This window comes from Schistocerca nitens, chromosome 8, assembly GCF_023898315.1.
Source record: "Schistocerca nitens isolate TAMUIC-IGC-003100 chromosome 8, iqSchNite1.1, whole genome shotgun sequence".
Taxonomy (NCBI): Eukaryota; Metazoa; Arthropoda; class Insecta; order Orthoptera; family Acrididae; genus Schistocerca; species Schistocerca nitens.
In genome coordinates this window covers 619,692,398-619,704,813 of record NC_064621.1, presented here as the reverse complement: position 1 = coordinate 619,704,813, position 12,416 = coordinate 619,692,398, and the positions used below count along the sequence as shown (strand labels likewise).

General features: G+C 42.5%; 2 protein-coding genes across 2 annotated transcripts in view; both read left to right on the top strand.

The window, feature by feature from the left end:
- The window catches only part of LOC126199134 (cytochrome P450 6a2-like), a 259,881-nt gene that overhangs the window by 84,197 nt on the left and 163,268 nt on the right, over positions 1-12,416 (top strand). The gene's annotated exons all lie outside the window — the stretch shown is intronic.
- Positions 1-12,416, top strand: part of LOC126199697 (cytochrome P450 6k1-like) — a 71,395-nt gene that overhangs the window by 50,387 nt on the left and 8,592 nt on the right. Inside the window, exon 6 of the mRNA XM_049936623.1 lies at positions 7,637-7,888. Coding sequence (XP_049792580.1) covers positions 7,637-7,888 — 252 coding nt within the window. The remainder of the gene's footprint in view (positions 1-7,636; positions 7,889-12,416) is intronic.

The window sequence follows — 12,416 nt, the reverse complement described above, 5'->3', positions numbered from 1 at the left end:
AGCGGTGGAGCGGTGGCTGCCGCATCGTTTTGCATTGCACGTTGACCCTGGACGAGCTGTCCAAGGGCATCCAGTAATACCTGCGTCTGCTGATTCTGTAAGCGATAAAATTAGGACAGTACATCTGGAGATTGTGGTGAAGCCATGACACAATGAAATCAGGGCAGCATAGATCAGAACACCGTTTTTACTCTCGTCGCCAATGTTGTGTTGGCAGAAGTTCCAACACCGTGTTACTAGAGGAGGCTGAAATGCACGCGTTTTAGCTCACACAGGCTGGCGTGAAGAGGGAAGAACTATACTGACGTGAGGTCTGGAACATGACAAGGAATTAGAATTCAGAAAGCGGACGGAATTAGTTTCATACTTAACTTTAATCCATTAATGATGAACGTCGCTCTTGACGGTACATGAGTTACAATATTATCTGTTCAGAAGACATAGTAACTGAATATGGCGCCTTGCTAGGTCGTAGCAAATGACGTAGCTGAAGACTATGCTAAACTGTCATCTTGGCAAATGAGAGCGTAGGTAGTCAGTGAACCATCACTAGTAAAGTCGGCTGTACAACTGGGGCGAGAGCTAGGGAGTCTCTCTAGACTAGACCTGCCGTGTGGCGGCGCTCGGTCTGCAATCACTGATAGCGGCGACACGTGGGTCCGACGTATACTAACGGACCGCGGCCGATTTAAAGGCTACCACCTAGCAAGTGTGGTGTCTGGCGGTTACACCACAGGCTCCACACAGACCGCATTAAGAAAGAGTTACCTGCTAGAAAAGTAAAACTCGTATAGTTTCTGTTTGCTTTTTACGTTTAATTCCTTTGTATCAATGTTGGGCTCTCATAGATAATATACGAGGGGCGTTAAATAAATAATGCACACCGTTTCCTGGGCCAATTTCGGTTGAAAAAATGTGGAATTTGCTGTGGGACGTCATGGAATATTCCCGCTTCAGCCCCCATAGCATAATCACTATTCGTAGCATTCCAATTTGCGTCCGTAAAGAAGGTGCGTTCCAAGATGAGAGCTGTCATTGACTTTCCTTTTGTCAGAAAACCAGAGCATCGCAGATATTCAAAGGCGCTTGCAGGAAGTGTAAGGAGACCTGGCAGAATACAAAAGCACGGTGAGCCGTTGGGTGAGGCGTCTGCCAACATCGCATTAAGGTCCACATACCCGTCCGATCACTCACGTACTGGCTGGCCACCCACAGCTATGACTCCTATAATGTTGGAACGTGCGGACACTCTCGTTCAAGGTGGTCGAGGAATCACTGCCCAACTGCACGTCTCTGTTGGTAGTGCTGACACAATCGTCCATTAGCTGGGGTACTGAAAGGCGTGTGTCCACTGAGTTCCTCACCACCTGACCGAACACCATCAAGAGCAACGAAGGACCTTCGATGCGGAAATGCTTGCGGGTTACGAGACTCGTCGTGACAAGTTTTAGTCGAACGTCGTCACAGGCGATGAAATGGGGATTCTTCACTTCGAACTGGAAACAAAATGGCAATCCATGGAGTGGCTCCACACCCTCTCTCCTCCGGAAAAAAAAGGTCAAAGGCCTCACTCTCAGCCAATAAAGTGATGTCGCGTTCCGCGGAGACTCTGAAGGGGCTATTCCATTTGATGTCTTTGCTCATGGTGCAATGAACAGCTCCGAAGTGAACAATGCTACACTCATAAAACTGAAGAAACGACTTCAGCGTCTCAAGAAAAATGCAAACTAACTTCTTCTCCGTGACAATGCAAGGCCTCACACACGTCTGCACACCCGAGAGAAGCTCACAAAACTTCGTTGGACTGCTCTTCTTCATCTGCCCTACAGGCTGGATCTCGGTCCTGCCGACTTCCCGCCCATTGAAGAATGCATTCCGTGGGAAGCATTATACAGATGATAGGGAAGTTACTGATACACCAGGATGTTGGTGCTGAGGTCAACCAGTAGAGTGGTACCACTCAGGTGGTTGCGCAGAACCAAATTTTTAAAAATAGGATTTTTGAGCCAAAACAATGGGGAATAATATGATCTATTGGAAATCCGAATAAAACCAACCTGTTTTCAGGATAAATAAATGTGCGGCATTTATTGCATTTGTCCCACAAATGTTGCGACAAACCTCGAAGGACTTTAGAACGTTTCTTGAGGGAAAAATCGAGGGCACCAACCAGTGTCCGCGAACGTCATTCAGCGACGGCAGAGAGCACCGTATTTACAAATGCCGGCGCCTGACATTACGTCACCCTTTTGGCAACAAACTTGACTTTGTACGCAGAGGTACCGTTGGTGGAAGGTCTCGCTAAGGTGTTTCTTATTCAGTGACTGTGACTGAGTGTCACAATCGTCAGTGGAGAAGATGTAGCTAGTTGCTGCATTAACAGGCTTCGCCTCATATGATTGCGATACTCTGTTGCCCTGGTGGAAGACAGGTTTGGACACGGGTTTCCGTCTACCGTTTATTTTTTTTCCATCTACCCAAAAGAACTGGAGGTCTTAGAGAATTGCCGGCCGGTGTGGCCGAGCGGTTCTAGGCGCTTCAGTCTGGAACCGCGCGACCGCTACGGTCGCAGGTTCGAATCCTGCCTCGGGCATGGATGTGTGTGATGTCCTTAGGTTAGTTAGGTTTACGTAGTTGTAGGGGTATGATGACCTCAGATGTTAAGTCCTATAGGGCTCAGACCCATTTGAGCCATTTCTTCTTAGAGAATTCCAGAAGAAGAATAAACAGTGGACAGAAACCTACGTACGAATCCATGGTCCACCAAGACAGCAGAGCACCGCATCAATAGGAGGAAAGGACTTTCTGTACAGCAGCAGTTCCATCTTCTCCACTGGCAATCGTGGCAGTCAGTCGTGTTCACTGAGTAACAAACAACATTAGGAAACATTTCGAATACAATTCGTCAGCGCACGTTTACTGCTGAAGGAATGACCTAGTCGCAGGCGCCTGCGCTTGTAACTTCGACGCTCCGCAACGTCGTTGGATAACGTTTCCGAACACAGATTCCGATTTGTTCCTCAAGAAACCTTTTACAACCCCCTGGAGTTGTCGCAACGTTTCTTGGGCATTGTGTATACAGGGTCGTCAGAAACAGTCTGAAAAGCTTGTACACGTGTACGAGGGTAGGTTGTGCTGAGAAATAATCGTTCAGAAAAAAATCGATACGTTACGCCCGTTACGAGTTAATTGGTATTGAAGATCCATATCAGGCCATTGCCCACCAAATTTAGGTGGCCCGACAGATACATTTAGTGTCAGTTGTTATAGTATAGCGTATAACGCACAACAAGACTGCTGTGACTTTGGTTCGAGTTCAAACCTTACTACCGTCTCATATCCAATTTTTGTGTCGTTGCTTTCCTCTGGTTTTAGGAGGACCAGAGGAGGAGAAGATTACTGTTTAATGTTCCGTCGACAACGAGGTCATTACAGACAAAACACAAGCTCGGATGAGTGCATGATCGGAAAGAAAATCGGCCGTGTCGTTTCAAAGGAACCATCCCAGCATTTGCCTGAAACGATTTAGGAAAACCACGGAATACCCAAATCAGGACGGCCGGACTTGGGTTTGAATCGTCGTCCTTCCGAATGCGAGTCCTACTGTGCTAACCACTACCCCAAATCACTCAGTCGGTTTTAGGAAATCAAACAAAGATCACATTTGGCGACAAGGTCTCTCATCGACCACATGAATTTGCTCACGCTATGGCCTGGTTACCTAGCTTCAGTATTAATTAAATAGAAAACGTACGCAATTTTTTTTAAATTAAGAATTATTCATCAGCACACCCTACAACGAAACGACTTCACAACCTCTTCAGGCTTTTTCTGACCATCCATACTAGCTATTACCTGAAACAGTACTCCCCTGTCATACTGAAATCTACATCTACATCTACATCTACATGGATACTCTGCAAATCACATGTAAGTGCCTGATAGAGGGTTAATCGAACCACCTTCACAATTATCTATTATTCCAATCTCGTATAGCGCACGGAAAGAAGGAACACTTGTATCTTTCCGTGCGAGTTCTGATTTCCCTTATTTTATCTTGGTGATCGTTCCTCCATATGTAGGTGGGTGTCAACAAAATATTTTCGCATTCGGAGGAGAAAGTTGGTGATTGGAATTTCGTGAGAAGATTCCGTAGCAACGAAAAACGCCTTTCTTTTAATTATGTCCAGCTCAAACCCTGTATCATTTCTGTGACTCTCTCTCCCATATTTCGCGATAATAGAAAACGGGCTGCCTTTCTTTGAACTTTTTCGATGTACTCCGTCAGTCCTATCTGGTAAGGATCCCACACCGCGCAGCAGTATTCTAAAAGAGGATGGATGAGCGTAGTGTAGGCAGTCTCCTTAGTAGATCTGTTACATATTCTAAGTGTCCTGCCAATAAAACGCAGTATTTGGTTAGCCTTCGCCACAACAATTTCTGTGTGTTCCTTCCAATTTAAGTTGTTCGTTATTGTAATACCTAGGAATTTAGTTGAATTTACGACGTTTAGATTAGACTGATTTATCGTGTAACCGAAGTATAACGAGTTCCTTTTAGCACTCATGTTGATGACCTCACACTTTTCGTTATTTAGGGTCAACTCACTAAAAACCTTCAACATTCTACATGTAGTGACACGACGTGTATCTGTTTGTCGTACAGCGTTAAAATGACGCCGTCGTTGTGAGTCTTCAAGCGTCTCAGAAGTTATAAGAGACGTGTGACGCCCAGTAAATTAAATCCGACTGACTTGTGACTTATATTAGAATGGAAACATGGAGTAAACCACTTCAGAATTCTATAAGCATTGTTAGATTATATTTAAAACTACTGTTAAATGTTGTTAAGGTGCATATGGACTCGTAAATGTTTGTCTGAAGAATTGGAAAACGGGATGATAATTCTCGTGTCCAAGAAGGGAGACATGAAACTATTTGATAACTATAGATGGTTCACACTCATGGCATAAGCAGAAAAAGATATGGAAACGATATGGGAAAGAAAATTGAAGAAATATGCCGAACGTCTCTTAGAAGAGGATCAGTACGGATTTAGACGTGGTAAATCAACAGTGCACCAAATCTTTAGTATGATACAATTGATGGAAGGACGTAGGGAGGGGAAAGATCTGTTGATGACATTTCTTGACATGTTGATGATGGCCTACGATAGATTCACCAGAGGAAAGGAATAGGAAATCTTGGAGAAAAATTGATTTCGAATACAAACAACTAAAAGCCTTAAAGCAATATATGACTAAAGCTTTACCAAGTCCAGACCCACGTTGGAAGAAGTGAGTGGCTCAGGAATGTTATGAGGTTGAGGCAAGGAAGTGTGGGGTCACAATTATTATTCACAGTGATAATGGATGAAACTTTGAAAGAGACAAGAGAAGCTCATAGGAAAATGAGATGAGGTTACTGCTTTTTGCCGACGATACTGTGGTGTGAACAGCCAACAATAAGGAGATACGAGAAATAAAGTCTTCCCAAATGAAAAAAATTGCGAGATATGGAATTAAATTGAGTGTGCAGAAAATCTGGACTATGTTGGTACCCGGAGGACAGAAAAACGGAAATGGACATATCAGCATTACAGAACATGATGCTAAAAGTATAGAGACTTGTATTGTGATAATGCAAAATGCAAGAACAGAGAATGAAGTTAGCAAAAGGGTAGACCTGGACAGTGATAAGAGAGGAGTAGAATCCGGCCCATTGAAATGAAATCCTTGAGAAGTATGTTAGGGAAACAGAGGAAAGACAAGAGTGAGCAATGAAAATGTCAGGAACGAAACTGGAGTAGAAAAGATTCAGAGAATTAGGAAGAACTGGTTAAAATGGTTTGTAATGGAATATGGAAGAACGCCAAAACGAATAACGGTGATCAAGTCGGAGGGCAAGGGGGGCATAGAGGAAGATGTAGAGTGTAAGACGGATTGAGTCAATGAAGGAGGGTTTAAGAAGAATAAATATGAACTGCAACAAAACAGTTCTAGAAGAAGAACTGATAGAAAGACAGAGGAGAGTGCAGAAGTACAATTAATGTCCCAACCTAGCTCGGTGCCGGACGAAGGGGAAATGATGAAGACGACGACGTCGACGACGACGACGACGACGACCATTGTGAAAGGGATATACCGGTACGTAAATTTGTTACGATGCGTAAAATTTGTTACAAAACAAAACAAAGAAGACTGTCACACAAATCTCACAATCAGAAAATTATTGTTTTAAATTGAAAATAACGCCTTCAGCTTAAAGATTTTTTAATATTATCAGTTATCTGTTTATAGAATTATTGCTTTTGTGAGTATAATTATATTACATGTTTTCATACATGCTAAAGCACGAGAAGCTTGTCGGAACGCTAGTAAAGCAGAGGTAAGTCAAACTGCAATTTCATTAATAAAATAATTGTTTGGTACCATCGTTTGGCCTGTTAGCACACCGTTTGGCTTTTATTCGTGCACATTTACTTTTATAAAAAAAAGTAAATTGAAATTGTGACATCGTCACTAGGCTCTACTAACCGGAATAGGTTAGCATTATAAAAAGAATGCTCTGGCTCGGTCACACATTATTTGTTAGTACTTGCTCACACAAAAATTATAACACTACAAAAAATTAATAGAGATGCTAACGTGTAAGTGTTGCTCTCTGTACCCCGTAGGCATAGCGGTAATGAAACTCTTCTTTTGGGCATTAACACACGACGTTCCGTCGAAAAGAAGGCTCCGGTATTACTTACCGGGTCTCGGTCACACTGCCGCACGCGAACGAAGCGGAAAGTAAACTTTCAGTTTCTTAAAAATTTTCTTCTTCCTATCAAAATTCATGTATATGAGATATCACCTCAGCCACGCGTCCAGACTCGTGGATTTCCTTCAGAGATATTACATTAACTAGTAGCTGACGGGAAGACAAGTAGTGAAACGAAAGTTATGTTTGACGTATCCAAAGGACGCGTGATTCACCCTTTCTTGTTCTTCATCTAAAATTAAAAATTTTGGAGAAATCATGAGCTTTATTCTTAGACTGTTTTAAAGATGTAAAGCCTTCGAATAATGTCGAGTGGAGTCTACAAATGAACGAAGTGAATCAAAGAATTATCCAGATAAGATGCATATTCTGGACAGCGAAATACAGAGGAGTTCTGGTTAAGACATTCATGGATTTCTACAATATCACGGAGACGTAGATCTTTTCAGGTAAGTTCGTAAGAGAGCCTTTCTAAAGCTCTCTTGTTGTGAAGGGATAACAGGTGCAACTGCAAGTCTCCTATCGTTGTACTATCTGCGGACGATCTTTCCGTTTGAGAATTTACTGGATTAAGTTCTCTGACGTGGAAACACTGAAGAAAATTTAGATTTTATTTCGTAGACGACTGTCTTACATCCGCTCAAGAACTTTCGTCCGATGGTAAGGTCAGGTAATTGGTAGTAAACTGCCCGTTCACCCACATCTGTTTACCATTACACATGTGGATGGTGACAATCTGGTCAACAAAAGGAGATGACGGTAGACGCTGACCGGAATAGAATACCCCAATGTGATCCTAGCAATAAGGGCGTGTCTTTCTCTGTGTGGAATCTCTGTGTGGCTCTCAGTAAGCCGCACTATCCTCCTTGCAGAGACGCTGCGCATGTACCCGCCGCTGCCGTTCCTGGACCGCGTGTGCGAAGTGCCGTACAAGCTGCCGGGGTCCGGCGCGGTAATCGAACCCGGCACCAGGGTCTTCATTCCGGTGTGCGGCCTGCACAGCGACCCCCGGTACTTTCCGCAGCCCGATAAGTTCGACCCAGAAAGGTTCAGCGAGCAGAACAAAGCCAGCATCAACCGCAACGCCTACCTTCCCTTCGGAGAGGGACCGAGGAACTGTATTGGTAAGTCTATGCCCGAAACTCTACTACACTCTGTTCTACTGCTCTCGAAGACTGTTTTCACTTTTGACAGTTTTGGAATATTAAATGACACAACATTTACACACATGTGGCTGCGCCAATAACTTTTATTCGTCACACTAAACTTGTTCCTCACCAAATGACCCTTTAAAGAGTATTTCTGTCCGAGAGAACTGAAAAATATAGTACTGGAAAATGCACGATTTGGCTTTACAAAAGTTCAAGTAAGCAACACGTAGCAGAACACATACGCAATAAAATAAAGCTATAAATTAATATTATGAAGACCAAATATGTGGACTTAACAGTAGCCCTGCATTTTATTTCAGCTTTAATACTTGAAAATTATCAATTTAAACTTACGTACCAGTTATTCACGTAAGGAGAAGTTTCCATTTTGGACCTGTAATATACACCTGGAAAACATGTTGCAGTAAAGGCTTTCCTATTTTTTTATATTATGTTAGTTTCTTTGGTCGCTGCGTACAGGCTATTCGAACTCATGTGTTTACTTTCCACTAACATCTAAATAGTTTAAAATAAAAATTTCAAGTCTCTTAATATTGAGTTAACAACATAGTTTCCAAAGAAACGAAATAACGCGCACAAATTCAAAATCATCTTTTATATTGTAAAGTCCTTTCCAATTTTTTTTTCAGTTCTATTTGTTTCTTTGGTCACTGGGTACAGGCTATTCGAACTCACGTGGTTACTTTCCACAAATATCTAACTAATTTAAAATAAAAATTTCAAGTCTCTTAATATTGAGTTAACAACATAGATTCTAAACAAACTAAATAACGTGCACAAATTCAAACTCATCTATTCGTAAGATATGTTGATCGGTGGCAAAGAGGTACAATATGTGTGTGAATTATGTCTGTATCTGTCCGGTCGATCCACGCTGTGTTATCGATGTATCACTGTGAGATACACTATGGCGACGTCTTCGCTAGCTTATAACAAAGTGACAGATTAAATGATTTAGCCAGACTGAAGCCGCTATCTCTATTAATTAAAATAGGTGCCAACCGAATTTCAGTTGCTTCTTTCGCAAGTGAGTGCCAGAAAGATGAAGTCGAGACTAAAATTTCGACGCCGTCGCACACCATACTGTGCCCAACGTCAATACAGTGCTCTGCTACCCACGGTATTCTGTGCATCTTTGTATTGTAAAGCCATAGTATTAACAATTTCATGTGCCATTTACAAATATTCGTTTTGTAAATTAAAACGCCTTTTCATTGGTGCAATCTATATTTATTTATGAACATACAAATAAATTTAATAGATAAATAAAGGACAGACAGCAGCAAAAATATATAGTTTCAATTTATAAAACGAATATTTGTGTAATTGCTGCAGAGGTCACCCCAACAAAGTTGTCGCTTTATTATCACTTCGGAATGAGCACATTAATACTACGCGTAATACATAGAGGTTGTCGTTTGGTTCGTTTTTCCCTCCATTTCTTCCATTCTCTTTCTGCTGGCCTTTTTCCTCTCTCCAGATCATTTTGTTCAAGTTCTCTTCTTTGATCTTCCCTCTTGGTCAGCTTGCCATTTATGAATTTTGGTCTTGGATATAAGGTGTTGGACATAGTCTGGTGTCACTCCTGTCAATTTCAGATCAGTTATGATCTCATTTTATCACATCCGTTATGGCCTTACTTTAGTTGTCAAAGAATTCGATTGTTTGTTTTATAAGTCCGTCTCGGTTCATTCTTTTAATGTGCACATTGAACGTTAACCTTTGTCTTATAATGTCACCATAGATATTAGTGTATTCATTTCCTGTGTGCTTCTGAGTCGGTATTGTTCGTCTACAAGTTTCAGTCTGAGAATTTTTCTTACAATCATGCGCTCCTTTTTCTCAGGGTATTCAATTCCTATTTTCCCGTTCAACATATGTGTTTCTGATTTATACAAGCATTCTGATTAAATGAAAGTGATGTAATGTCTTAGTTTAGTGTGATATGAGATACATTTCTTATTGCAGATATTTGAGTAAGTCGGTATACAGTTTCTGTCTTTTGGCCACTAATTAAGTAAACCAGTTTGATTTCCTGGAAATGGTAGGAAAATGTGACAAAATACTGATTTAGCAATTTATCCTAGAGGTAAGAGATAAATCAACTTTTATGGCGTCTGTAGACTTAGAAAACATTTTGGATAATGTTGACTGATGTAAACGCTTTGAAAGTCTTTTCTGAATACTGCCAATACGCGAACCATTTAGGGTTCTAACGGATTTGTTAAATAATACAATTTTTGGTTCTCTAAAGTGTGCCACAAAGGTCGAAGAAAAGTTGACAACGGCAGTTTAACCTGAACCTAGGTCGGTAGTAGGCAACGGCATCACAGCAGTGTATGCACAGGTTCCCGTCAGATGACCGAAGTTAAGCGCTGTCGGGCGTGGCCGGCACTTGGATGGGTGACCATCTGGGCCGCCATGCGCTGTTGCCATTTTCGAGTTGTACTCTGCCTCGCGATGCCAATTGAGGAGCTACTCGATCGAATAGTAGCGGCTCCGGTCAAAGAAAACGTCATAACGACCGGGAGAGCGGTGTGCTGACCACACGCCCGTCCTATCCGCATCCTCAACTGAGGATGACACGGTGGTCGGATGGTCCCGATGGGCCACTTGTGGCCTGAAGACGGAGTGCTTAGGTAGGTAGTACAATAAGCGACCTGCGCGTATTTTGTAAAGTCATAGAAGAAGTCTTCACGTATTTTGATAAGAAACATAGCAACTTTTAAGCGTTACTCTATTTTCGTGCAAAGATTGAGTTTTCGTTCACGATCGTATATGTGTGTGGAACATTTTCCATAACTATCTTTCACATAAGCAAACTAGTGCACTCTGCACAAATAATTGTGTATTACGAAAATATACAGTTTGTATGCCACAATGTATTATCTCGCCAAGACGCGTCATTTTCACTATGCCCTGTTGCTCTAAGGTGTCGGAAAATTTGAATTTGGTGGCTAAACGTGATGTGGATACTGGTATTATGTAGTATTTGATTATGAAAATATAGTTAAGTCCTTTAGAGAACCGTGGCACAATAGATCCCATCAGTAAATGTCGCAGCCTTCCTCAAAAGTCCGTTTCTGTACACCAGTGGAACACAGTCGCATGTACGAGGTGCATTCAAGTTCTAAGGCCTCCGATTTTTTTTCTAATTAACTACTCACCAGAAATCGATGAAACTGGCGTTACTTCTCGACGTAATCGCCCTGCAGACGTACACATTTTTCACAACGCTGACGCCATGATTCCATGGCAGCGGCGAAGGCTTCTTTAGGATGTTTTGGCCACTGGAAAATCGCTGAGGCAATAGCAGCACGGCTGGTGAATGTGCGGCCACGGAGAGTGTCTTTCATTGTTGGAAAAAGCCAAAAGTCACTAGGAGCCAGGTCATGTGAGTAGGGAGCATGAGGAATCACTTCAAAGATGTTATCACGAAGAAACTGTTGCGTAACGTTAGCTCGATGTGCGGGTGCATTGTCTTGGTGAAACAGCACACGCGCAGCCCTTCCCGGACGTTTTTGTTGCAGTGCAGGAAGGAATTTGTTCTTCAAAACATTTTCTTAGGATGCACCTGTTACCGTAGTGCCCTTTGGAACGCAATGGGTAAGGATTATGCCCTCGCTGTCCCAGAACATGGACACCACCATTTTTTCAGCACTGGCGGTTACCCGAAATTTTTTTGGTGGCGGTGAATCTGTGTGCTTCCATTGAGCTGACTGGCGCTTTGTTTCTGGATTGAAAAATGGCATCCACGTCTCATCCATTGTCACAACCGACGAAAAGAAAGTCCCATTCATGCTATCGTTGCGCGTCAACATTGCTTGGCAACATGCCACATGGGCAGCCGTGTGGTCGTCCGTCAGCATTCGTGGCACCCACCTGGATGACACTTTTCGCATTTTCAGGTCGTCATGCAGGATTGTGTGCACAGAAACCACAGAAATGCTAACTCTGGAGGCAATCTATTCAACAGTCATTCGGCGATCCCCAAAAACAATTCTCTCCACTTTCTCGATCATGTCGTCAGACCGGCTTGTGTGAGCCCGAGGTTGTTTCGGTTTGTTGTCATACGATGTTCTGACTTCATAAAACTGTCGCACCCAGGAACGCACTTTCGACACATCCATAACTCCATCACCACATGTCTTCTTCAACTGTCGATGAATTTCAATTGGTTTCACACCACGCAAATTCAGAAAACGAATGATTGCACGCTGTTCAAGTAAGGAAAACGTCGCCATTTTAAGTATTTAAAACAGTTCTCATTCTCGCCGCTGGCGGTAAAATTTCATCTGCCGTACAGTGCTGCCATCTCTGGGACGTATTGACAATGAACGCCGCCTCATTTTAAAACAATGCGCATGATTCTATCTCTTTCCTGTCCGGAGAAAAAAGTTGCAGGCCTTAGTACTTGAATGCACCACGTAGTTCAAGGTCAAAAGCAATAAAAGACACTATTAGCCAGTCAGTGACGACA